This window comes from Orcinus orca, chromosome 2, assembly GCF_937001465.1.
Source record: "Orcinus orca chromosome 2, mOrcOrc1.1, whole genome shotgun sequence".
In the NCBI taxonomy this organism is placed as follows: Eukaryota; Metazoa; Chordata; class Mammalia; order Artiodactyla; family Delphinidae; genus Orcinus; species Orcinus orca.
In genome coordinates, this window is record NC_064560.1 from 117616446 (window position 1) to 117643413 (window position 26968).

Genomic DNA, 26968 nt, shown 5'->3' on the forward strand with positions numbered 1-26968 from the left:
TCCTCTCCTCTGGGAAGGAGCCCTGTCTATTTCTCAGCTCTTTCAGTCCCGAGGGCCTTTCACTTCCTGTTTCCCTTCTTCTCTGCCCTCATTTCAGGCCCACATGCCACCAGGGAGTAGGATTTTCTGCGGATCAGAATGACCGTCGGGGGGCTCACAGCAGGGAGGAGGGAGGGCCACCCTGGACACCCACTACAGCGTGTCCAGTTTGAAGACAGCCTGGCTCTATTCCCAGGGACGACAGGAAGGCCAGAGGTTTTGAACACTCCGTTTAATTTAAAACAGGCACAAGTGCAAACAATTCACAAAAGGGACAATGCTTTTGTTTTTAAAACTCTGACCCTTAAAAAAAGTCCTTGCAATTTTTTTTTTTTTTTTTTTTTTTTTTTGCCCCAAAGCAGGCCACTAGGGATAGAGGAATCTAAAAATATTATCTAGATAGGGTCCAGACACCTGGAGTTCTTCCCTGGGATTCCCTGTCTCACAACAGCCCTGAAGGTGGGGAGGGGAGGGGGACAAGGAGACAGGTGTCTGAGGAGGCAGCTAGGGGCACGTGGTTCGCACAAATGGGCTGCCCATTCCAGTGACATGATGGAAGTGGGAGCTGGTTCACCTCTCCCAGACCGGGATTTTGAAAACAGGTCCCCCAAGCACACAAAAGAAGAATGGGTCCCCGATGACCTGGTTGTTGAGATGAAGCTCACAGGTAAAACAAGTTTGTTCCCTCACCATTCTGGTCCCTGGCTCTCAGATCCCACAGTACAGGAGAAACTCGGAAACCGGCCAGGCCCCCAGGATGTGTTCGACTCAGTACAGACCTCTTCGCTGGTCAGGCAGAACCCCGGGACTTAAGAGGTGGGAAACCGGGCCAAGGAAGCAGGTCACCTTCAGAGCAGAGTTTAGTGGGAGAGAAGATGGAGAAGCCTAACCGAAGACAGTCGTGGGTGACCTTCCTCCACACCACACACACACACACACACACACACACACGTGTGTGCGCACCCGCATCCTGTGAAGTGAGACTACTTTACCACCAGCTGCCTTCTTCCTCTTTCACCCAGAAAATTCCCCTCCCCGTCACGGCCTCCGAGCAGGCTGTTCACAGTTGGGCGCGGGCTGTGCAGGGAGTGTGTTGTCAGCTCAGGTGGGTCGGGAAGCAGGTGCAGGTGCGACTGTGCCTTCAGGAAGTCAGACACAAGGGAGGAAGATGGAGTCAGGCAATAAACACCTTCCAGACCCCAGGATTTGGAATTGGAGCTGAGAACAGCAAGTATCCTGATGAAGACAGGCAGTCTGCCTCTTGGGTGACCTGGGATGCTTGTGTCCTACTACTTTAAAAAAAAAAAACCTCAGCAGCCTTTTCTGCTGTGTTGGCCACAGTGGCCAGAAGCACTGGTCTCCATGTTTCATAGAAATATCCCTGTGCAGATAACAAAGGGTCATCCTGCAGAAGAGGTCTCCATCATCCCAGAGGCAACTGGGGACTCTTGGGAGGGAAAGTGACTGAGGGGCAGGTCCGGCCTGGCCCAGTGGGCTGAGGGGCAGGAGGGCAGGGTCGGGGCTTCACATTCAATCTTTGGAGAGAATACTGAGAGAATGAGGCAGGCAGCCAGGCCCTGTTGGCAAGTTGGTGGCCCAGTGTCCCCTGCCTGTGGGCACAGGTGGCAGGCGCACTCTGGGGCTGGGCTCAGCAGGCGGAGGTCTGCTTGCGGTAGAGCTGGATCAAGGGCACCAGGCACTCGGGCAGCCCCGTCTGCAGCAGGAAGGGGTGGTCCAGGAGTTCCTGGGCTGTGGCTCTCTCCTGGGGGTCTCGCACCAGCATCTGTTCCAGGAAGTCTCGCAGCACTGGGGAGACCTGTGGAGGCAGGGCAGTGAGAGGAAGCCACGGTTTGCAGCCACTTTGGGGTGACCCAATCTGCCTGGCCCCACTGTCATTTGAAAGTCTTAAATTCTCGCTTCTTACTTCCTGGTTCCTCCCAGGCTCAGTACTTTCTGGACTATCAGGTAGGTAAAGAAAGTCAGCATCAGTCCGGGAAAGGTGGCCAGTTCACCTATAGTGGGTGCTGGTGAGCAATGGAATTAGGATACCAGGAGAGCTGGGGAGCTGGGCTCCAAATACAGCCCAGGCACCACGCTGCTTCTCAGGGCGCTCAGTGTTCAGGCTCTGTGGAAAGGGGCACGGGATTGGTACCCAGTGATCCAGTCCTGGGTCTATCCCTAATCTCCAGCAAGTTGTACATTTCTCTAGAGCTCAGTTTTGTCATCTGTAAAATGGGCTAATGATAAAATGTGCTTTCCCTGTCTGCTACATAGGTCTTTAGTGAAGATAAAAAAAAGAGGTCAGCGAGGAGGGAGTGTTTTGAAAAATAGAAAAGAACAAAGTGGGACCTGAAAAAGGAAGATTCCTTTATTTCTCTAAGCCTTAGAGTCTAAGTCAAGGGCTTACCCTGGTTCATTTTGAGTCAATATTTTGGGATAAGGCTGTCTTAGGCTGTAATGGAAGGCTGCATCCTCTGGGGAATTAGCCAGTTAGAAATATCTGCTAGTCTAGGGGGTCAGGAGTGCGGGTTCCAAGGACCAGCTGTCTCAGAAAGTGTTTCCTGTCTCTCCTCGCATCCAGCAGGGCTACGGAACTATTTCGTATTTAGAGACTGAGCTTCAACCGTCTGGGACATTTCTCACTCTGGCCACCAGATGGCAGTGCCACTCTGCAGCCCTGTGCTGAGCTGGCTACCAGCAGGGGGTGCCCACAAGTAAGGACTGTGGGTTTGGGTGGATTTGCCAGAAAAGCGTTACATACCAAACACACACACACATACACACACACGCACACGCACGCGCGCGCGCGCGCGCGCGCACACACACACACACACACACACACTGGTTTTAAGGGAAAAGCTGGCTCAGATGTGGTTAGGATGTACATTGATGGAGGGCAAGCCAATTCTCTGTGATGGAGACTGGGAACACTGTATGCCTTGGCATGCCTCCCCTGACAGATGGGGTAGAGGCGTTACTGCTCAGTTAACTTCTCTAGATTCTTTCCCAGGGCATCAGGGACTCCCGCTGGCCTTGCTTTCCCTTCTTTCAGGCTCCTGTCAGTTGTCCGCAGGTGGAAACTTGTTGGCGTGACCACGGGAGTTTGTGACTAGGCTCCACACCAAGGTGCGGGATTTGTGTGGAGAAAGACGAGCCTCTTCTGGGAGCCCGGGCCCTCTGGTTTCTGTGGGAGGGAGAGGCTGGGCCTCACAGCCCGGACTCTGATCCCTGAAGCCTCAGGAAGAATGGGGCCTGCAGGGTCACACCCTGTGTACCGACTGACCTTGTGAGAGTTCTTCAGCTTGGGTGGGGGGCTGTCCCGGAGCCTCTTCATGGCTTGCACTGGGGAGTCACTGAAGTAGGGTGGCTCTCCATCTACCATCTCAATCACCATGATGCCCAGAGACCAGATATCCACCTGCAGGAGGAGAATGTCCCTGACTCCACTGGCCAGAGTCTGGCCCCTTGGTAGCAACATGCTGCAGGGGGAGGGGAGCAGCTGGTCCTTGGTGAGTCGGCCCCCTTCCTGGTCACCTTCCCTGTGGTCAGTTACCACCTGCGTGAGTGACCACTGACTGCAGGGACACAGCTGTCAGCCACTCTCTTAGAAAGGCCACCACACATGGGGAAGCCCGGCCATACCCCAACCTGCCCTTGCGCTTGGGGGAGAGCATTCTGGGGACCAGTTTGTGGCAGCAAAGTCACAGGCCAGAGAAGATCCAACCAAGAGTGGGAAGGGGGCAGTGGACGTTGGGGTAGGGTATTGACTAAGTGGGAACCCGACAACCGGGGCTATTCGGGGTGGGGGGCTCTGGAGGAGACCACAAGTAGAAGAGCTATGTGTCCCCAAGCCTCTTCTGGGAGGGCTGGGTGGTGGAGGGAGCCGTTACCTCAGTCGCATACAGACACCTGCAGATCACTTCGGGAGCCATCCAGTAGGGGGTTCCCACCAGGGACTTCCTCTTAGGGACATCTTTGCTGATCTGTGCACAGAATCCGAAGTCCGAGAGTTTCACCTGGGGTTGGGGTGAGAGGGAGAAAGGGGAGTGATGGTGAACTAGGGAGGAGGAGCCGTGAAGTGGGGTCGTGGGTGCGCCAGGGTGGGAAGGGCCCTACCCTGCCATCGAGGGTCAGCAGTATGGAGTCGCTCTTGATGTCCCGGTGGATGACACCCTGGGCGTGCAGGTAAGCCAGGGCCTGCAGCACGGCCTCGCACACGGTGGCAATCTGCTCCTCATTCAGCCTGGACGGGGAAGGCAGAGCCATCAGCAGAAGAGCATGTTAGCTTTGGCGGGGCTGCAGGGAAGACGGGCTGGGCAGAGTAGGTGCCCCTGGTACGGGGCCCCACAGCTCCTGGACGATGTGTGTGGGAGCCCAGTCAGGCCAGAGCCCTGGTGGAAACGGGCCTGGGCCTAGGCTGGAGCCCTCGTGTCTTCCCCACTGCCCTGAGACCCCTGGGTCTGTTAACCCGAACAGATGGGGGTGGGCAGGGTGGCTCGGGACCACGTGCCGGGCACCCCAATCATCCGGGCCTGAGGCTGCCTAACATCCCTGCCAGGGCAGTGGCGGGAGCAGCCAGCGCTGGGTCCCAGCCCTCCCAGCTGCCCACCTGACTTGGGAGATGATGTCCGTGAGGGCCCCGCCCTGCAGGAACTCCATAAGCACCCACAGCTCCTCGCCCACCAGGTAGCTCTTGTACATCTCCACCACGTTGAGGTGCTGGTAGTCCCGCATGATCACCACCTGGGGGCAGGAGGGGACGCCTGAGTGCCGGGCACCCTCCCCACTGCCCCTGCTTGCAGACGTCCAGCCTGCCTCCACCATCACTGCCCGTCCCAAATGCCCCGCCACGCCCTCTCCTCCCACCTCATTAAAGAGCAGCTCCCTGCGCTGCTGCTTCCTGAGGTCCATCATCTTGACGGCCACCTGGCGGCCCGAGTGCTTCTCCCGGGCCAGGCAGACGATGCCCGTGGAGCCCTCGCCAATCTTCGTGTAGCTGTCCAGCAGTAGCCGGGGGTCACCCTGGTCCACCACCATCCTGAGTGCAGCCTTGAACTGCTCGTGTGTCACAACGCCCGTTTCCTCACCAGCCAGGGCACCCTTGGCCACTGCGGGGTCCTGGGGCAGGTGAAGGTTGCTGGTGCTGATCTGGGCATGCCAGGTGCGGGGGGAGCCCGCCGGGGAAGACCGTCCTGGAGGGGGGCCGGCAGCTGGGGCTGTGCGGAGGGACTTCTGGGGGCTGCTGGTATCCGAGGTGGCCAGAGGGCTGAAGGTCCCCACGGGCTGGTCTGAGGGCAAGGACTGGGCCTTGGCCACCAGGCTTGGGGGGAGGTCTTTCTGCAGCGGTCTGAAAGAGGCGTTGGGCTGCAAGGAGAAAGGAAGAAACAGAAAGGGGTTTGGCTGTGGGAGCATTTGGAGTACCCTTCCCAGAGGCAGGGGGTGGCTGCCGTGACCTCTGGACACTGGCAGGGTTGGGCAGAGCCGGGATGGGCATCAGACTCATGTGGGAGGTGCCGCAAGCAAAGATTTTCAAATGGAGCTGAAGCCAAACCATAGTCCTGCTTGAGAAGTCAACCCCCAGTGTTCCCAGGTGAGCAGACAAAACAACAGCTCTTTATATCCACACTGTCCTTCCTGCGAAGACAAAGCCGAGTCCCTGGGGTGTCCTGGGCCGGTATTTCTTCCTTGGGTGACTGACAGCCAGACCCCAGGGAGGCCACCAGGAGGCAATCTGGGTCAGAGGCATTCACGACCGTGGCTACCCTACCCAAGGGCCCATGCGGGCAGAAGAGGCCCTGGGCGTAGGGGCAGGGGCTGCAGCGAGGCAGCTGTGACTGACTCCCAGGACACACGGCTGCCGTCTAATAGTCCCGATTGTTCCTGACAACGGGGAGTCTGCGTGTCTGTGCGGTGAGATTAAGTCCCCAACAGAGGACCACAGAGCCATGTTACCATCTTGGGGGGTCCTCAGGTGTCTCCTGGGCTGGGGATCTGGTGCTACAGAGATCTGGAATCAGGAGGGTAGGTCCAGCCAAACCCAAGCCTTGGGGCCAGGGGTGAGGGGGTTTCCTCAGGGCTCCCCAGAGGAGCTCCTCCACTAGCCACATGGAACTCCTGGCTGATGACCCCCCAAGAAGGAAGAGAAGACAGGGGGCCTATCTTTCTGGTCTCTGGCAGGGAGGGAGGGAGGGAGGGAGGGAGGGAGGGAGGGAGGGAAATGGAATCGAGCAGCAGGCTGGGCCCCCAGTGAGTCTTGCTCAGGCCCAGCCTTCTGGGCAGCCCCAGCAGGAAAGGGTCCCATCCCTGGGTGTCCCCAAGGAGCTGGTGAAGTGCAGCAGGACCCTTCCCAGGGATTGTGTATGCTTAAAAGGGCCACCTGGAGACGGCCATATGCGACCTAACGGGGGACACCTGAGGAGCTGCAGAGGGGCCTTCCCGGAACATCTCAGAGCCCATCTCATAGGCGGTTGTCTAGGTGCCCAGAGGGTGCTGGTCTTCATCCTCAAAACTGAATCAGATTCCAGGGAATCTACTCAAGCACTCAGCTTGGGCTGGGCTGCTTGAATCTGGGCCTTGGGCGCTACCAGGCTCAGCCAGGGCCTTTACAACCTCTTCAGCACCCCTCCCACCTAGACTTCAGGGCTCTCATCCCAGTCCCTGGCCTTGCCTTGTATCAGGCATGTGCACGGTGCCTCTTCTGGCGACAGCCATGCTGTGGGGCTCTGCCACCCCCAGCCCCGCAGGCGCACTGAGTGTGCTCCAGCCTCTGCCAGGCCGTGCCTGACTCGTGCTCAGCCCTCGAGGTGAAGGAGCCAGGTAAACCTCCCAGGACTGCCGTGACTACTCCACCCCCGCCCGGCAAGCACATGTGTGCAGTAAATGGATTGTCCCCGCCAGCACCAGCACCCGACCTCACCCCCCTTTCCCTACTCTGTTGTGGCGGAGCAGTGGGAACTCCAGACTGGGGGGTCAGGACCTGGGTTCCAGTCCTGCTCCGCTCTGACTTGGGATGAATCTTAGGCCATTCCCCCTCTCTGAGCCCCAGTCTCCTCTGTGAAGGCACGGTGATCTGGGGAGCTGGATAAAATGCAGATTCCCTGGCCTTGGTAACGGCTTCAGCAGGTCCCTAGAGCAGGGACTCCGCAGTTTAACAAGGCCCGTGGCTTTGGATGTGAGAGGAACCTTGGCCCACAATTTGAGCAGCTCTGCAATTCCATGGCCTTGGGGAGCCTGTGGGAGGGCTGGGACTCGGGGTGGAGGGAGCACGGCCACCACAAAGGCTGTGAGGCCACAACCAGGAGCAGAAGGACCATGAGATGTCACCCGGTAGCAGCCTCCAAGGCTCTGTGAAAAGGCTGCCCGCTGGCCTGTGAGGCACGGACCTAACACAGAAAATGTGCTCTCTGAGCATCTGTGTGGGGCTGGGCAGAGACTGGGGATCCGAAAAGCTCCTAAAGCTGCTCCTGAGATTGCTCTCACGGCCCCTGACCTCTCTCCACTCTGGATTTCTAAGGAAGGCGGTAAAACCGTTTCCCTCTCCTTCTGGCCTCCCGGCCTCCCGCATGAGCTCTCTGCTCTGAGGATGAGTGGACACGGGAGGGTGGGGACAAGTCAGGCAGAGGGGCTGAGGAGGTGGGTTCGCTTCCCCCCCTGCTGTCGAGGCCCCTGTGGAGACCCTGCCGCAGGTGCTGGCTGAGCTCAGGGGCCGAGGAGGCAGCAGGTGGATGGAAGCAGCAGACGGATCTGGGGGAGGCGGCCAGCTCTGACGTGGCCTGGGACATGGGACATAGGACACGGGGGTGGTCGGGCCAGGATTGGTCTTCACCTCAGCAGGGTCTGGTCCCAAGTGTCCCTTTGTGGCCCTTGCTGCCTGTCTCCACAAGGAGGGAGATTTTACTTAACGTAACCACAAGAAAGGACCAGATGAAATGTGTTAAACCGCTCCAAGAAAGGGAAAGGGGGACAAAAGGTGGAATCAATTGTTAGGGGCTCTGGATTAATTCTGGAGTTACTTGTGTGACTGAGGCCTCTTCTTGCGCAGGAAGCCACTAGAAAGAAGAGTTGTACATGGAGTTACAATGATGCCTCATGTTCCCTTCCCAGGCTAAGAAGACAGGGCCAGGCTCTCCAGCTGTGGGCTCAGGGGGCTGTTCTGTTAGTGCCGCCCAGGCAGAGGCCATTTCATAATATTTAAGAAATACTGGAGCCATTTTATTGAGGGCTTACCACTTTGACAAGGGCCTTAAATGCATTATCTCATTTAATTCTCATAGCCTTGTGGACTGTTTTATTAGCCCATGGGTAATATTATTATCTAAATTGGTAGATGAGGAAACAGGCTCAGAGAGGTTAAGTAACTTGCCTAGAGTCACTAAGCCGTAAGGGACAAGGCCAGACTTCAGCCCTGGTCAGCTTAACCTCTGATCCCTATGCAGTGGTCCTATTGGGGGTCCTTGGCATGTAACCGAGTACATGGTACACAGTAGGTGCTCAACCAAGGTTTGCTGATTGTTGAGGTCTTTCTGACGAGGCCTTTCTGCCGCTAGGTGGGACCACTTCTAAATCTCCCAAGCTCCTAACTGTCTTACCTCTTTGGCCTCTCTGTCCCCACTTGAGGTCTCCTGTTGCTCTTTAGCCAAAGCGAGTGAGTGCAGGCCAAGCTGCCTGGGGCTGAGTACAAGAGCTCTAGGGTCACAGACCCTCCTGCAGCCACACCTGGCATGCTGTGGCTATTGGTGGCCTGCCCTCCCAGGGCACTAGTGCATGGACTGCTGCTTTAGGAGTTGCTGTGAGTGTCCAGGGCCAACCTCTGGGATGTGCTGAGTGCGGAGGGCTGGCTGCTGGCTTGGTCTGGGTTCCCAGGGCCCAGGCCTTGGGGGAGGAGGAGGAAACTGAATGCTTCCCAACCATATGGTAATTTGCTGAGAGCAGTGGTTCTCAACTGGGGGTGATTTTTTTTTCCCTCAAGGAACATTTGGCAATGTCTGGAGGGATCTGGGGTTGTCCCCTCTGAGGGGTGCTACTAGCATCTAGTGCATAGAGGCCAGAGATGCTTCTAAATATCCTTCAACACCCAGAAGAGCCCCTGCAATACTGATCCAAACGTCAATAGTACAGGGTTGAGAAGCCCTGGCCCAGAGCGGTTGTGGGGCGGTCTCGGCCCCGCCTTTTGGAGGCCTGGCTTGAGAACATCCATCTAGAAAGGTGTGCCCAGGGGGCCAAGAAGGAAACCACTCCCCTGGATTTGGAACTGTGGTGTTTCTGAGCCCCGGATGAGCACCACCTGCTTCCTCAGGGGCAGGGGAGACCTCGTACAGCCCGCAGCAGTGGCCCACAGTAGGTGCTTTGTGGCTGTGCGGGGATGGGGGCGGTTGGCCTGCCCCCTGCTGTGGGGTGCTGGCAGGAGCCCAGGACCATGCATACCAGTTTTGACACCCCCTTTCTCCAAATCCCTGAAACCACCCCCCCACCCCAGCAGGACTCTCGAAGTGCACTTCCTGGCAGGGTGCACTGTCCTGCTCCCACCTTAGTTTTCTGGGGAATGTCTCCCCAGGGGTACAGCCTTCCAGAGACCCCTCGGCTCACAGGCACTCATGTTTTCTCACGGGGCATATCAAGCCACGTCTCATCTGTTCCTCCCTGAAGCCCCCGCCCCGCAGGGGATCCCAGCCTACCGTCCTTTGTCCCAGTGGGGACTGGAGGGCACAAAGCCCAGAACCTTCCCTGGGTGCCTTGGGCTGGCAGTGACCTATATGGGTTTGAGGGTCCAGGCCACCCCTCAACTCCCCACCGCCCCTCCACGATTGGGCTGGACACACTGACGCCATCCCGGGAGAGGGGACTCCATTACTCATGCCGCTGTCAGTGGTGGTTTCTTAGGTGAGACTTAACAACCCTTGTGCTGCAGCCTAAGCTCATTTCTGCCTGACCCTCAGGGAGGAGCTAAAAGATGCCTTCATGGAAAAGCCTTCCCTCCCACCTTCGGCTGACTCGTTGGCGACACCAGGGGGTTGTCCCACGCTCTCTGAGTCAGTCTTCTCATCTGCCAAATGGGAAAGGATGTCACTGTCACCACGGACAGGATGTCATAGGGCACGTAAGAAGCAAAAATTCTCCTCGGCCTGCCCAAAGATGTCACCATTAGGGCTCCCTTCACTGTTTCCTTTTTTACAAGAAAAATATGTGCATTTGAGGCTGTCACACGCCAAAAGTCAGCTCTCCTGTTGCTCCCAGACCCAGGCAAATTCAATCCTCTAGCTTTTCATATGACACACGGTATGAGAATAAATAACTACAGGAATGTCAAACAAAGCAAGAACTACTAGAAAAAGGGAAGGAAGGAAGGACGGAAGGAAGGGAGGGAGGGAGGGAGGGAGGGAAGAATCCTCACTAGAGAAGGGGTAACATAAACCTCTGGGAGAAGCAGCACAGAGAGGCTGTGTATGACCTCAGGCGAGCACTGGGACAAGCTGGGGGTCCAGGCAGAAAAAAGATCAGAAAAGGGAGCCAGAGAGACCCTGCCCCCCCCCCCGCCCCCCGGGGCTGGAGCCTGGGTGGGGTCGCTGGGCACTGGGGGCAGGGGAGGGTCGGGGCTTGTGGTTAAAGGTGCTGCTTTTTCAGGGGTGCCTGCCTCCCCGTGTGGTCCGCCTAGATACACCCCAGAGGGCAGGAATGTCAGCTGAGGCGTACCACAGCCCCGCAGAGGCCCCCGGAAAATGACCTGGCTTGCAACATCTGACTCACACGTGCGAAGCCTTTGGAGCGCTAGGGCTCCGCTGGTTCAGGGTAGAATCCTCAGCTGACGATCTGTTTACCTCACGCTTTCCCCAATCAGACCGTGTAGGTGGGGAAGGCCGGGCAGGGCCTGTGTCCCCAGTGGATGCTGCCGGGCCAGGCCCCCTGCCCTGTCGAGAGTGGCCCCGGCGGAGGCCGCGACCTGACCTACCTTGCTCTGTGGTGGAGGGCCTGGCTTGCTGCTGCTTGGAGGGGCGGCGGCAGGAGCGGACAGGAACATGCTTCGGAACAGCCTGCGCTTCAGGCTGCTCTCCGGGGTCTTGGGGCTGGGGCTGCCCTCCCCCCCCGGCCTGCCTGCAGCCGAGCCCACCAGGCAGGACTGTGGCCGGGCCTCCTCAGAGCCATGCCCGGCAGTCTTGGGCCCCCGCCTGCCCGCAGCCGTGGAGGCCGAGGTGCCGGTTGGGGAGCTCTGCAGGCAGCGCTGCGGGGCGCCCTGGAACTCGGTGGGGCCCAGGGACTGTGCCTTGGTGGCCAGCCCACTGGGCAGGACCCGCGGGCTCTGTGGCTCGGGCCATGGCACATGCCTGCGCCCTGCTGGTGCGGCCCCGTTGCAGCTGAGGTAGAGGCCATGGGGGTCCCTGTGCTCAGACTGGGGGCTCTGCAAGTACATGTCCGAGTTGGCGGCCCACTGCTCATCCCCTAGCAGCCCCAGGGACTGTGCCCGCCGCCGGCTGGTGGGGCTGCGGCCGCGCAGGGTGTTGGAGCTGATGACTGACAACTTCTGGATATCGTTGAGCAGCCCCGAGATGTAGCCGTCCATGGGCGCCGCGCTGCCCCGCACCACTGTCTGCAGGGGAGGGGGAAGAGCGTGGTAAGCCTCCTGTCATGGCAGGGAGGGGGCGCTGGGCGGGGACCAGGTCAGAGAGCCTCCCTGGGGGGCCTTGGGGAGGAGCACCATGGACCTCCCTTGCTGTGTCATCCATCTATTCTTAATTTTTCAGCCCCTACCCAGGGCCCACGGTGGGCCAGGCCTGTGCTGGCGGACCGATACAGGGAGAAGCCTCATTTTCACCGGCCCACAGTCTAGCAGGGCAGACAGGTGAGTAGCCATGGCGTTCAATCCAGCGTGCCTGATGGCGCCGGCAGCTGAGCTTCGGGAGCTGGGGAGACTGCAGGCCCTGCCTGGGGCCCGCTGCCGTTCTCCAGCTCTGTGTGTGGCCTTCCAGGGGACATGCACCAGTCCAGGGCTCTCCTCCACACATAATGGCCTTGTGGCCTCCAAACCCTGACAGGGCCCTGACCCCAACCCCTATCAGCCTCTTGCATCAACCCCTCCTGACCCACACAACTTAATCCCCTGGGTCTGTGACAGCCCCAGCCCCACAGGGGCTGCAGGTCCAAATTTTGCATGGGACATACTTAAAGGTTATTTGTTATCTGAAACTCACATTGTATTGGGCATCCTGTATTTTTATTTGCTAAATCTGGCAACCCTACCACCCTGTGGAGAGGGACTCCCCAGGATCCTCCTCCCTGGGTCACCCAGGGAGAGAACGAGAGGCTGATTAGCAGGGAATGAAGACATCCTGGCTAACTGATAGCTGATAAATCAGGTGGTTCTTCAGGTGCCTGTGTGGTCTTGCCAGCAGCCCTCTGTGAAGGGGGATGGTCTGAATCCTCCCCCTCCGCCATCCCTGATGCCCGCCTCACCTTCATGGGCTGGAGCTGCACCCGGGTGATGCGTGAAGGGTCCACCACGGGCTTGGGTCGCCGCAGTGTGTCCAGGATGTTCTGCCATTGTGGGGGGAGGCCCACGAACTTGCCTTCTTTGGGGTCGAAGGAGGTGTGGACGCGGTGCTGGAAATTCTGTGGGGCCGAGATCTCAGGGCGTTTCTTTTTTTTCTTGCGGAACATGGTGCCTGCATGGGGAGGGTCAGACTGAGTTCCAGAGGGGGCTTCACAGGAGCCTGGCCCCGGGAAGGACAGGTGGCCGCAGTGGGTACTGGGGCCCCAGACTCCCTCCCCCACTTCAACCCCCTGCACCGGCCCACCTCTCAGGCCTACTCCCTCAGGGAAATGGCTAGCTCCCCGCAGAGCAGTCCCAGAAGCAGCAAAAGCCCCATAAATAAGCCAACACAGACTACAAAGGAGGAAAAGAGGTGTCTGTCTTCTCATCTGCGCTAAGTCCCCTGCTGAGGAGGCAGACCCGGGGGGTGTGTATTTATAAGATCCAAAGCCCATGACAAATAACATTCCACCGTCGAAGAATTAAAAGGGGGGTGGGGAAGAGGGAGGAAAGCTGGCAAACTCATTTTATGAAGTATGATCTTGATTCTTAAACCAGATCAGAATAGTACAAGGAAGGCCCCTGGTGGCACAGTGGTTACGAATCTGCCTGCCAATGCAGGGGACACGGGTTCGATCCCTGGCCCGGGAAGATCCCACAAGCCGCGGAGCAACTAAGCCCGTGTGCCACAGCTACTGAGCCTGCGCTCTAGAGTCCGCGAGCAACAACTACTGAAGCCTGCGCACCTAGAGCCCGTGCTCTGCAACAAGAGAAACCGCTGCAATGAGAAGCCCGCGCACTGCAACAGAGTAGCCCCCGCTTGCAGCAACTAGAGAAAGCCCACGTGCAGCAACGAAGACCCAACGCAGCCAAAAATCAATAAATTAAAAAAAATAGTAAAAGGAAAGGAAAATTTGAACCAATTTCAATTCTGAACATAAATGAAAATCCTAAACAAAATTAGCAAATTGAATCCAATTGTTCGTTAAAGGGTTTTGTTTGTTTGTTTGTTTCTTTTATAACACAGTCAACTCGGGTTTGTCCCAGGATGGTTCAAAACCAAAAACTGCTAATGTGACATACAACTTCATAAAAAGTCAAGCTGCTGATTCAGAGACCTGTTGCCCCATCAGGGACCAAACTAAAAGGGCCCTTATGGTCCCCAGGTGCTCGGCCCTAATTCTGGAAAGGCCCTGAGCTAAGGGCACTGCTGGGGTGGGTGAGGGCAGCTATCTTAGGGGAAAAGCTCTCCAGGAAGAGAGAGCCCACCTCCCTCTGGGTCCCCTTCTCTCTGGTCTCAGAACTCTGATTGTACAAAACATCACCTGCAGTCAAACCTCCATCCCTTGCCTTGCTGGTTTGGGTTTGCCTTAGGCCCTATTAAGCTCTAACAACAGATCTGAGTGACACCGGCACGCAGATCTGAGAGAGGGAGACTGGAGACCCAGGAGGCAAAGTGACTCTTCCAAAGTGCTGCTCTGGCCTCACCTTCAGGGAGCCCTGGGCTGGGACCACATGGAGGACAGGGTTGGGGGTACCCACTAGAATGCTATTGTATTTGAAGTGGCTCAGAATAGCTCAGTGCATTTGTGTGGGGCGATGGGAGCTAAGGACACTCAGTGGGCTCTTGTGTCAGCTGGAAAAGTCACTTCTAGGTTTGTTTCAACAAGACATGTGTGTTTCTTGAATTGAATGCTTGGATCACTCATCTATCTACAGAACTGGATAGATCTGTGCCATGGCACTCTCTTTTTTTTCCTGCTCCAGAGGGAGAATTTTCCTGGTCACATTCACAGGTTCTGGAGCAGGTCACAGATCTGGGAGGCAGCTGGTGCCACTCGGGAAGGCAGGGGGCTCAAACAGCCAAGTCTCTCCACTAGGCATCCACCAAGCATGAATCAATCTGAATCCATGTCATACCTCTTGGAATGGCAGCCACTTTTGGGGACCTTGAGGTTCAGGAAATCTACCAAACATTCCCACCAGGCAAAGCCACATGTGCAGGAGCCCCAAGGACCAAGGACTTTGGGATGAAATATAACTGTTTGAGTTACAGGTGAGTTGCAGGGAGTCTTCCACTAATTTGGGGAGACTTTGAGCGAGCTACCTTAATGATTTGAGCCTCAGTGTTTTCATCTATAGAATGGGGTTAATAAAAAATAATGCACAGAGTTTAGGGAGTGTTAAGTGAGCGAATTCCCAGGAAAAAGGGGCTGTTTCTCTTGCTATGTTACCTCTCCGTGCATCCTGTCTCTCAGCTCAGGTCCCTGCAGACATCAGAAGGTGAGCAGATCCAAGCCTGGGAGTGATGCCCAACTCCTGTCCTCTCGGAGTCACCTGGCAGTGGTCATTCCTGATTTCTTGTTCTGGGGCCCTCGTCACCGCTCCACGACATAGACTCTTCATGGCTTGGTAAAGCCTGACCTCCTCCCTGTTGTCTTTGGCTACAGAAGAGTCTCAGTTCTGCAATTCTGTCCTGACAGACCCTCTATCTCTGGATTAGCTCAGCTGATGGTTTCACTCTCCTCCCCACTCTGTAAACCCTTCTGGAGGTGTAGGGACACAGCCTAGAGTTGCAAAACAGGTGGCTAATACTTCCCTCTCTCCCCACCAGAACATCCCTGGCCCCGACTCCCCGGCCGCACCCAAAGGCCCAGCGTTTGCTGCAGGAATGCACGGTGAAAGCATCTTTTTTGTTTTTGTTTTTTTTTCGTTTTTTTGTTTTTGGCTGTACCGCAGCATGCGGGATCTTAGTTCCCCGACCAGGGATCAGTGGAACCCTCGCCCCCTGCAGTGGAAGCATGGAATCTTAACCATTGGACTGCCAGGGAAGTTCCTGCAAAGCATCTTTAGCAAATGGTCTACATGACTCTGGGATGCCCCTCCTGAGTCCACCCTAACAGCAATTCCAGAATAAGTTCTTCCCACAGGCAGCAGGAAGGGCCTGAGGAGAAAGAAGGACAGTGCAGAGTCCTAGGATCCAGGGGTTACAGGGGAGGTAGGGAGCTGACAGAAGCAATGAACTGAGCTCAGCCTTTGGCGGAGGGGGAGTAGAGATTTAGAAATCAGAGCCAGCCACTTAGCTAGCGGGAAATCCACACCTAAAGGGAGGCTGCCAGGACTTGCTCAAAACCATGGTGAGGCCAACACTGCCTGGGACAGTATGACTGTGTACATAGAAAAATCTACATACAAACTTTGGGGATTAAATGTGAATTTTAGAAGTCCCCAATTCAAGGTCAATATAAAAAAAAATTGTATTCTTGCATACCAGCAACAAACAAATAGAAAATGAAATTTAAAAAAAGATGCTGTGGTACAATGGGAAATAGACGTTTGGTCTTTGTACACCCCACACCCTGCCCCCTATTCCTGGCACAGAGCTCTTAAACCTCTTGGAATCCCCAGAGTGACAAGAGTGTTGGAACTTTCAGCCTCCCCATTCCCACCTCTGGGGAGGGAAGAGGGGCTGGAGATTGAGTTAATCATCAATAACCAATGATTTAATCAATTGTGCCTACTTAATGAAACCTCCATAAAAACCCCTGAGAGAGAGGATTCAGGGCTGGTGCACGCCTCAAGGTCCTGAGAGGGCGACGCGTCTGGGGAGGGCATGGAAGCTCTGCACCCTTCCCCCATACCCTGCCCTAGGCGTTATGCATCTCTTCCATTTGGGTGTTCCTAAGTTGCATCTTAATGAACTGGTAATAGTAGAGTGCCTTCCTGACTTCCACCAGCCATCCTAGCAAATTATCAAATGTGAGGAGGGGGTCGTGGGAACCTCAATTATTAGCCAGCTGGTCAGAGGTACGGGGACCTGGGCCTTGGAACCTGAGTCCAAGGTGGGGGGCAGTTTGTGGGGCTGAGCCTGAGGAGTCTGTGCTAATCCAGGTAGTTAGTGTCAGAATCAAACTGAATTGTTGAACACCCGGTTGGTGTCAGAGAATTGGATAAATGATCTCAGGAGGAGAAAAACCCTCTCATTTGCTGTCAGAAGTGTTATTAGGGAAAAACCCCTCAGACACCCTTTCCCACTTTACATGAAAAATATCAGACACCTAGGAATAAATCGAATCAAAGATGCGCAAGGTCTCTACGTTGAAAAATATCAAACATTAAAGATGATAAAGAATGTTCATAGATTGGAAGCCTCAATATTATAAAGATATCAATTATTCCCTAATTAACCTACAGAGTTATGGCAATCAAAATCCCAGCATACTTCTTTTGGTAGAAATTGACAAAATGTACAGAGAAACATAAAGAATCAGGAAGAGTCAAATCAATCTTGAAGAACAAAGTTGGAGGGTTACACTACTAGATATCAAGATTTATTATAAAGCAACCACAATTAATACAGTGTGAAATTGGCACAAAGACTGATGAGGAGGCCAGTGGAACAGAAGAGAATCTAGAAATAGACCCACTCGCGTAAGGTCACTTAATTTATGACAAGGTGACACTGCAGTATGGTAGGGAACAGATGATCTTTTCCATAAATGTAGGTGAAGCAATTAGATATCCATATGAAAAAAAAAAGGAGTCTGGAAAAATGAATTCATATCCTATCCCCAAACTAACTGGATCTAAATGTGAAAGGTAAAAATAATGAAGCTGGTGGGAGTGATGGTGGGGGGCAGGAGAGAGGGTAACCCCTGGTCTGGCCATCCCCTGCCCCAGGTCTGCTGTGAGTGACTGTGGTGAGCCCAAATTTGATGGGCTTTCCTGGAGCCCCTGACCTGCTGGGGCCCAAACCTATCCACACCCATGGGTCCCGAGGACAAATTAAACTATCAAGGTTTTCTTTGTCCAAAGCAGGCCTAGGTTAGGAGTAGGAAATTCTTTCTAAAGATTTCACCTAGACTAATTTGTAAATGCAGTATGAATATAATGAATATTTGAAGGAAATACAGCAACATATTCATTGTTGTTGTGTCTGACTGGTGGGGTTCCAGGTGACTTCCTCCTACCCCATCTTTCTACTCTTCTGAACTTTCCTTAAAGATGATGGGCTGCCTTTCTAAAGAAAACAAAATATTTTTAAAGAAAGAGAAGAGTGATCCACGAGCACTGAGTTTCCTAAGAGATACTCACCCGCTTAAGTATCCGATGTTGCCAGGTCACTGGGTGTCAATCACCTGCGACCCAAGCATCCCCTGCATCTCTCCAGCTCCATGTCCTGGACATACACACGAATGCCCAGAGAGGGGCCCTCACTTGCCATTCCTAGGTCTCCATCTTTCACCCAGTTTCCCACCTTCTGACAAGCCCAAGGACCTTGGGGCTGAGGGAGAGGGGGTGCTGAGTCAGCCGTGAGGTTAAATCTAATCAGGCCATGCCCGCCTTTAAAACTGCCATCCGAGAAGCACCACCTCTTTGCATCCACACTCCACTCACCTAGTGAAAGAGCTTTCCCTAAAGAAGGTACTCTGGAGGAGGAAGGAGGATGCTGTTCCTTCAGAGAGCCAGTCCCTGCCTTTCCTTCTGCCTAGCCTGACAGAAATGATGTGGGCCTTGGCCACTGAAGTAGAAATGGGCAGAGGCAGGGCGCCAGCTCTGGCTCAGGGGGACCTCCGCTTCCCGAGTCCCTCCAATGCAGTGGGGGGAGGTGCTGAGGAGTCTTTCTCAGGCTGGGATGCACCTTTACAACCGAGGAATGCTTTGAATATTCCTCTTCTGAGAATGGCCGAGGACATCACTTTCCAGCCAGCAGGCTGGCCCATGACTGGACCAGAGAAGGATGCCCATCACTGGGGAGGGGAGGGGAGGGGAGGGGAGAGCCCTGCCCCAACCAGCTTTAGAAGGAAGCCTCCCCCCCCACCCCCCCCGCGGCCCAGCTCCTGCTGAGGCTGCTTCCTCCAGCCAGAGCCTGGCAGATGGGGCAGGTCAGTTCCTGGCAGAGGCTTCTGGAGGAAATGCTGTCACACCCAGTAAAACTGAGGGTGGAGGTGGTGGGAGAGTTCAGGGAGCCACAGGCCTGGGGTCACTGAGGGGTGGGACTATCATGTCAGAGGAGCAGGAGACTCCAGAGAGAAAGGGAAGTAACTTTTCTTGAGCTACATGCTACCTGCTAGGCCCTTTCCAAGCACCAACTAATTTAATCCTCACAACAAGCCTGGGAGGTAGGAGCTATTATTATTATCCACAAATCCAGATGAGGCTCAGGGAGCCTGAATAACTTACCCAGGGTCACAGAACCAGGAAATGACCGAGTTGGTGTTTAAACCCAGATCTGGTTCCAAAGCCCTGCTCCGTCCACCATGCCCACTCAGAGGGACTCGGGCTATTGTTAATCTCCTTCCCAGGGGTCTCTGTGAACAGGAAAGGGGCTGGGCAGTCTGTGTAGAAGGGGATGGGCCCGGGCCAGCTCCCTCAATCAAGATTACTAGGTTCTTTCCTGGGCTGATCTGTGAGTCAGAGGCCAAGGGAGACTGGCGCTGTCTTGACTTGCAGTCTGACCCTTACTTTGTTTGGAACCAGGGCTTGTCTGTCTGTTTTTTTTTGCCCTGCAGTGGTGGTGGTGGGGTGTTCTAAGGAGCTCGCCTTGGCAGCTGTGATGTCAGGGCCTGGCACACATGGAAAGAGCCGCAGAAACAGCAGGAGGGTATTTTCTCCAGCACAGGTCCACGTCCCCTCAGTAGGGTCTCAGCCTCAAGTCAGGCAACCGGCAGGCCTGTGCTAGTGTCCCACCGTACCATGGGGTCTGGGTGGTGAGGGCCCCCAGACCAGGCACTGTGGCTCAGCTGGTCCAGGGTCTACAACAGGGACAGCAGATAGCTGTGCTGGGTGGGTCACCCCCTCAAACTGCTTTTCCTCTTGGGGAGGAGACATCCGTCTGCCAGGGCCTGGGGCTCCAGGGCCACCAAGCTGTTGGTTCCCCAACCAGAACCATGGAGAAATGAGTCTGCACTTAAACCTCAAACCAGAGCACAGACTTTCCAGTGAGCACTGCCATTTGAGGCAGACCCTTGGAAGTGAAACCGCCTGTTATAGATGTGCTCCAGGACTTTCAGAAGTCCTCCTGGGAATCAATTTTGGGGCCCATCTTGGGCCAGCATCAAGTGTTTTCCTAACCTGTGGCCTCTGCTTTTCACCAGAAGAGCTGGTGTCCAACGAGGTTGCCTTGCCGCCTAGATCCGGCTTCCAGTGAGTTTTGGCTGTTCCCACACATCGAATTCCTTTCAAGGAAAGGACACTCAGCCCACTGAAGGGATTCACAAGAACGCCCTACAGGCTGGGAAGGTGGTTTCCAGACAGCAAGTCTGAAGGAGCTTGCAGCCACTCTGAGGGGAGGAGGATTTGGTCGGCTGTGTGAGTTCTGGGATGTAAACTGTCTGTTAGGATGAGGCTGGTGGGATTCCCCTCCATTTCCAGACGAGTGGGAAGAGAGAAGGCAGCTGCACCTGGGGCCCTGCTCCCTCTGAGGGCCAGAGAGTGAGAGTGGGGTGCATGCCTATGCCCCCCTTGAGGGAGGCACCGTCGGCTTGTCAGGGCTGAGTGCGGGCTCAGCGTGGACCTGGGGCGCGGCGTTCCTGAGTTCCGCTTGTGATCCTGGCCCACTCTTCCTTTCTAAGCCTCAGCGTTTCCGGGGCCAACAGGGGCATGGACTTATTCACTTCTGCCAGCATCTCCAGGTACAGTGAGGAAAGAAACAGCATCTGTCCTAGTTGGAGGGGCTGTTTTGGGTATTTTTTGTAATTGTCACTCAGGGAGTGCCTAGTATAAGCACCAGGCTCTGGGCTGAGCATTTCACGCACAGAATCCTCGCTGCAAGCCGGGGAGGTGGGCCTATGACTGTACCCATTATGCAGATGAGAAAACCCTTGTTCAGAGAGATTAAGTGATTGGCCCAAGTGGAGCAGCAAAGAAGGGGAAGACCCCTGTTAGTCTGATCCAGATGTGAACAAGGCTGCAGTTAGCTGTCACCTTCCACCACCCCAGCCTGTCATTCTCAGACCCACGCAAGACGCTCTGTGACATCAAGATAGAGGTAAGCCCCTGAGTCCTAGAGCACTTACAAAGGTACCCCCACTACTGCCACCATCCAGTCACAGAGGGGCTGATGGAGGACCCTGCCACCTCCAGAGCTGGGCCCTTCCACCCCGAGGTCTGCTGCCCAACCTCTTCATAACGCCCTTTGGGAACTGACATCCCACACCTTTCCGTGAAAAGGAATGTGCCTCGAAGGCCCCTGGTTGAGAATATCCTGGACAGAAGCCAGTCTTTCATTGGAATATTCTCATCAGCCAGGAAGATCTTTCTCAAATTTTAGTTTCTGGAGTTAGTTTAAATATGAAATTATATTATTCATTCACTTATTTGATAAATTAATTTGCTGTGCATCTGCTCTGCTCCAGGCTCTGGGGACCATGGTGAACAAAACAAAATCCTTGCTCTCGTGCAGTTTAGCTGGCTTTTCCAAATAGATGTTGCCAGACCCCATCCTGACCTGCACCACCCACCTGTGGGACTTACTGATGGGGTATGGCCTCCCCTTCGCCCCTGCCCAATTTTCAATCCCTCGGTGGCATTCCCGACAGGAGCTGGTCCACGCCCTTCTCACCTTGCTCCAATGAATTCAGTGATGGGGGGCTCCTCCCCCTTTCGGAGGCCCCTGCCCTCTGTCTCTCTGTCCCCTCACAGCTCATCCTTCATGTGGGGCTGAGCTCTGTCCTCCCTCAGCTTCCACCAGGGGTCCAGGCCTGCCATCTGCCCTCTTCACGTGACATGAGAGGTGGCACCCCAGCACTCTTCCTGTCCCCTAGAAATATACCAGGGGAAGGGCCTGAAGAGAATTTCATTTGCTCTTCTGCCCAGTTGTCCCCTGTAGGGTGGATGGGGCCTAGACCCAGGCTGTGGCCCTTACTGCCACTGCCCACAGGCACTATTTAAGACCTTCCCAGGGCCGCTGTGTGGAAGTGTGGAGCATCTCCGGGATGTAGAGCAGTACCCTGAGGTCCTTCTGACGCACTCGAGTGGCCCAGAGAGAAGCTGAGTGTGCAGGGCCGGGGGCACTGTGCACAGAACACGCCAAAATGTCCGGGCTCCCCACCCTTGTTGTCATTCCCACACTACAGGTCCCAGTGAATCCCCAGGGGAAAGATAATGGGGCTGTTGTTGAAAAGAATATGATAATAAGTCTCATTCAATCACTTGTGTCAACACTCCAGCTGAATGAGAGGCCGAAGAGCTAGGCTGGCCAGCCAGGGAAGGTCAATGTTGACTCAGGCCTGCCTTTTGGGCCCAGCTCCAGCCTGCAAGTGCTGTGCTGCCGCCGCCCGGCAGCGGCTCAAGCCAGAGCAGCCCTCTGACCTCTGTTCACTGTACTTGGAATCCTAACCGCTTCCCCAGTCCGCAGCACTGGGGTTTCCTGGGCATGGCATAATCTCCAAGGGAGGAGTGAAGACTGGGAGAGCTGCAGGCCAGCCACCTCTTCACTACCCCAGATTTTCTTTTTTTTTTTCTTTTTTTTTGCGGTACGCGGGCCTCTCACTGTTGTGGCCTCTCCCATTGCAGAGCAGAGGCTCTGGACGCGCAGGCTCAGCGGCCATGGCTCACGGGCCCAGCCGCTCCGCGGCATGTGGGATCTTCCCGGACCGGGGCACGAACCCGCGTACCCTGCATCGGCAGGTGGACTCCAACCACTGCGCCACCAGGGAAGCCTACCCCAGATTTTCAACAGCTTCCACATATAGAGGCTCGAGACCTCATCACAGAGCCCTCAGTGCCTAGCCAGAAAGAATCTCCAGAGTCCCCAAGTCACAGGATTAAGTCCCCTAGTCACAAAGAGATTATGTTTTCACAGCCCTTAACCTTCTGTATCACTATACCTCCTCACTCCAAGTTCACAATACTGCAGTGACATGGGCTAAACCTGTTTTACTGGGTGCGTTTTAAGAATGGCAAGTGACTGGGGAGAGGAAGGAGGAGCTGAGAAAGGGAAGCTACACATACACGTGTATAAAGTGCCTCGCATGTGTCAGACACTGTACTAGGCGCTTTTCATTACTGCATTTAATGGTCACGACTCTACGAGGTAGGTTTTACGAGCTTAATTTTACAGGTGAAGAAACTGAGGCTGAGAGAGAAGTAATTGTCTGATATGGTGAGTGTGCAGCTAGCTGGGAATCAAATCCAAGCTCCAAGCTCTTGCACCATGCCTAGTGCACCCAGAGAAGTCAAATGACCTGCCCCAGATCACACAACTACTCTGGGCAGAGATAGGACTGGAAGCCTCAAGCCAGAGTCTCTCTCTCTGCCCCAGGCTGCACAGGTGGTAACAGTGTGTCCAGGGTCACCTATGGACAGATGAAGCTGTGTGATGTGTCCAGAGCACGCTGCTGTTTCTGCTTCCAAAGTGGGATTCCCTTCCAGAAATGGCCCCTTCTCTGGGGCCACCTTACTACCCACCCTGCACAGACCCTCTGCCGTTACTTTATTCCCATTGCTTTGCTCTAATGTCCTCCACAATCTCTTGCCACACAGCCAGACCATTCTCAAAGTTCTCCCAGAGAGGAGGGCTCGGGGAGCTTAACCTTTCCCAAAACTGGAGGCTAGGCAGATAGCCTCCTGCTGGGGCTGTTCTCCTTTATCAGTTATCATTGTGACTTCTCACAACTGCCCTATGAGGAAGGCACGATCACCCCCATGTTATAGATAAGGACATTAAAGTTGGGAGAGAAGTAAAGAAACTTGCTTAAGGAATCAAAGGCAAAATGTCAGAATTCGAACCCAGCTCTTTCTGGTTCCAAATGTGTTCTCTACCCCTGTCCTATATATGGCCTGAGGAGAGCTCGTACCAGAATGGGGCAAGATACAGAAAACACAGACTACACCCTGGGAACTCCTCATGTCTTAGCCCTTGGTGCTCCCAGCAGCATCTCGCTCCCGGGGTGGATGCCACTCACTGGGTGTGGGCAAAGCTGGAGAGATTTTAGCAGGTTGGGCAGCTGGGGAATGAGCTGACGGCAGGCTGGGATCTGCCCAGCAGCACCTCTGGCTGGGGCTGCCTCCTGGTCTGCTCGGCACGGACGCTGGGCCTGCTTCTGCCCTTCCTGTTTGGGAGCCTCTTTCCCAAACAAGAATTTAGTGCACTGGCCTTGGTGACACTGCCTCGCCCCTGACCGGCAGCGGACGGGAGGACAGGCGGAGGCTAGGCCAGGAGCCAGGGCAGGGCATTTGAAGCCGTGCGCGCCTCCAGTGGGCCGAGGCGGGTGAAGTAACAAGGCACATCCACTAAGGACTGAGAAATGGCACCTAGTAGGGACCACTGCCTAACAGTACCGAGAACGGGGCAGCCCAGGAGGGCCACCTGCCCGCCCACTGTCCCGGCCTGTCCTTCACGGAGGTCCCGAGAGGCCCCTGGACACTCTCCCAGGGCTACTCACCTCCGGGCCGCCTTCCCTGCCTCCTCTTTCTCCGGACTCCTCACTCTTCAGTGGGCAGAGCTCTCAGGCACCGAGGAGAGGGAACTGGGGACCTTCGCGGGCCGGTCCTCCAAGGCCTGGGTGGAAACAGGTCAGAAATTCATTGTGGCCGATGTAGTAAGTGTCCCCGCGGATTTCGCGACTGGCCGGAATCCAGAGCATTGGGAACCCGCCCCCCCGCCCCCCACCCCCGGCCGCCCGCCTCCGGCTGAGCCACCTTCTCAGGTGCGAGCGAGCAGCGGAGGCGGCGGGCTCCCCGCAGGGCGCACGGGGACGAGGGGACAGCGGGCTCAGCGCTGCCGGCCACTCTGCTCTCCTAGCTCCGACCCAGCGCGGCCACCGGCCCCGCCTCGGCCGCCCGAGTGAGGCGCCCTCTGGGACGAAGCCCCCCGCCAGCCTGGGCGCGAGGGCCGGGCGCCCACGCGGAGCGAGGTCCGCTGCCGGCGCCGCCGACTTCCCTCGGCCCGCGCCGGCGGCCCCGCACTTCGGGGAATTAACACCCGAGAACCGGGAGCCGCGCGTGAGGGGAGGCCTGTTCCCCGCCCCGGCCCCTACCCGGGCAGGGCTTGCAGCACCCCGGTGGTCGGGGCACCCACCTGCCGAGCGGGAAGCGCCCGGAGCTCTGGGAGAGGCCGCGGGAGCCCGGCCCGCCCTCCGCCGGGAGGCTCCGAGAACGACGGGGGGAGGCCGCGCTTACATGTTCGTGCAGCGCCGGCTTCACCTGCCGCGAGTTTGATTTCGGGGTGTGGCCTCAGGTAGGACGCCGCGAACGCAGAGCCAGGGAAAAGCCGCCGAGGGGCGCAGGGGCCGCGGCCAGGAGCCTCCCTGCCCGAGGGGCACCCCCTTTCTCAACCCTTTCCCCCTACCCGCTCGGCTCCGGCTCCCGCCGGCCCTTTGCCTTCCGGTGCTGGCCCCGGCCGCCCGCTGTGACGTACACGTGGCCCCTCGGACCCTGGGCTGCGGCCTAGAGGCCTGACCTGGACTGTCCGCCCAGCGCCTCTGTGTAATTAGCTCCTTAATTTGCACTGCCGACGCACACTCGGGCGGCGCGTCCCGCCCGCCCACCCTGGAGAGCCCGGCTGGAATCCTGAAACCTACCACCTTGGCCTATCCTGTCCCATCGCGCGACAAGGCCCTACGGCTGTCTTGGGTTAGCCCCCTTGTGCAGGCAGAAAAGTGGGATTTAAAGAGATTCCAATGCCCTTGTCAGACCCTGATCAGTACTGACAGCCCTCGGGCCTCAGGATTGTAAGGGACCTCTAGGAAAAGAAAGCTTCCAGGAGCCCTGCACCTGCAAACAGAGGATAAGGCACGGTTCCAGAGTCAGCATCTCCTAGCTGTCCCCAGCAGTGTCCTGGCCTAGGATTAGGATGGCTGTCCCAAGTGGCTCACTCTGGGCTGCCCTTTGCCCTGCTTCTGGATTGGAGGGTGGTTTCTCCTGTGTTTATATGTTGTGGAGGAGGGCAGGGGCCATCTGTCTCTTCCCCAAACAAGGAAGTGGGAAGACTTCCAGGTCCCCAGGGAGGGCTGTGTCCACCCGAGTGCTGAGGGGAGTCTGGCATGGAAATTCAGTATATCTAGACCTCAGATGGCTGCCCCGAAGGAGGAAGTGGAGGAATTTCTGTCATTGTTGGTCACCTCAAACTTTAGGTACTGAGGTCACTATTGCCATGTATTGTTTTTATTCACTGATTCTTTAGACATATCAGTGCAATTTATGGATAAAGAATTTGCATTATAGGCTCAATTGCTTATGCACAGTTTACTCTAGGCTCCCACCAAACAGAGCTGAGGTGGCCAGTGGGAATTCACTACCCCAAACAGGCCTGCACCCTGTCTGGCTGCATCCAAAGCCCTGATGTCCTCAGCCTCCCGGGGAAGGCATGGTGATGCCAGGTGGAGACGCGCTGGCTATGGGAAGGAGGTTGTGCTGGGTTGGGGGGTGGGTATGGGAATTGGCTGCTGAGGATTTGAAATGAACCAAGAACCAAAGCTAGAATGAAATGCATTACTTTATTGAACCTAGAATCAACACCCTCAATTATTTTTTACCGACACACATGAATTATTTCCTTTCGATACAAATACCTTATATACCAGAACCACGGCTCCAAGCAGTACTTTTGAACTGTTACACTACAATAAAGTGTGAACATTAGAATATTATCAGAAATGAACGGTAGTTAATTTGGTTTAATTCAGGCTTGGGTATCCCAAAAAGGCTACACACCCAGTCCCCTCCTTACCCCAAAGGGAGAGAGTCTAGGGTACCTTGGGGGCCTCTCACCTTTGAGAGCTGCAATGGCATTTGGTGCCTTGAGAGAGACAGGACTCCCAAATAAGACTGACTGAGGAGGTAATGAATCCCCCATCCCTGAACGTATTCAAGAAGCAGATAACTGTCAGTCAGATATGCTAGAGAAAAGGTTCCCATAGTGGATACCAGACTAGAGTAGGGGGCCTCTTGGGTGCATCACAACCCCACATTTCTGCCCTTCCAGGTGGGTCTACGGCGGGTCGGCTGCAGAGGGTTGGATGACCGTCTGCATATTGGAATGGCTGGGATGTGCAGAATGGGTCCTGAGTGATTAATTTCTGTGTGTGACTCTCCCCCCACCCCCGTCTCCATCTTCTTCTGATCCACACCCAACTCGGCCCTGCCCAGGAGGAGGGGGCAGAACAGTTCAGGAAGTGGCAGGGACGGTCTAGAGACAGCTTCTCCTCCAGCATCCACATGCCTCCTTCTGGCCTATTCCCAGGTTGCCGTGCCAAGTGCAGGGAGAGGGACCAGGCACACCCTCCTTTGAAGAGCCTTGGCAGCTGGCATAGGCCTTCTGGTCAAGGGCGTTGTCCACGCACTGCCATTGCACAAATTGGGCAGGAGTGCTGGACAGGGGCACTGAGAAGTGGCATTTCACTGTGGGCAATGGCGCTCGGAGCTCTGCCAGCTCTGGTCTGGGAGGCTGTCAGGGAGGGCACATGG

At 55.8% G+C, this 26968-nt stretch overlaps 1 protein-coding gene across 7 annotated transcripts in view; it reads right to left on the bottom strand.

The window, feature by feature from the left end:
- Positions 1-256: 256 nt before the first annotated feature.
- PAK6 (p21 (RAC1) activated kinase 6) overlaps positions 257-26968 on the bottom strand; it is a 34966-nt gene continuing 8254 nt past the window's right edge. For 3 of the 7 annotated variants that reach the window (XM_033435822.2, XM_033435820.2, XM_033435825.2), the window contains 9 exons: positions 23947-24062; positions 12484-12692; positions 10985-11620; positions 4906-5403; positions 4649-4782; positions 4156-4282; positions 3930-4055; positions 3323-3457; positions 257-1855 (listed from right to left, as the gene is read on the bottom strand). In XM_033435822.2, the coding sequence (XP_033291713.1) occupies positions 1688-1855; positions 3323-3457; positions 3930-4055; positions 4156-4282; positions 4649-4782; positions 4906-5403; positions 10985-11620; positions 12484-12687 (2028 nt within the window). In that variant the 5' untranslated portion in view covers positions 12688-12692; positions 23947-24062 and the 3' untranslated portion in view covers positions 257-1687. The other 4 variants (XM_033435821.2, XM_033435823.2, XM_049705158.1 and 1 more) reach the window with 4 other exon arrangements.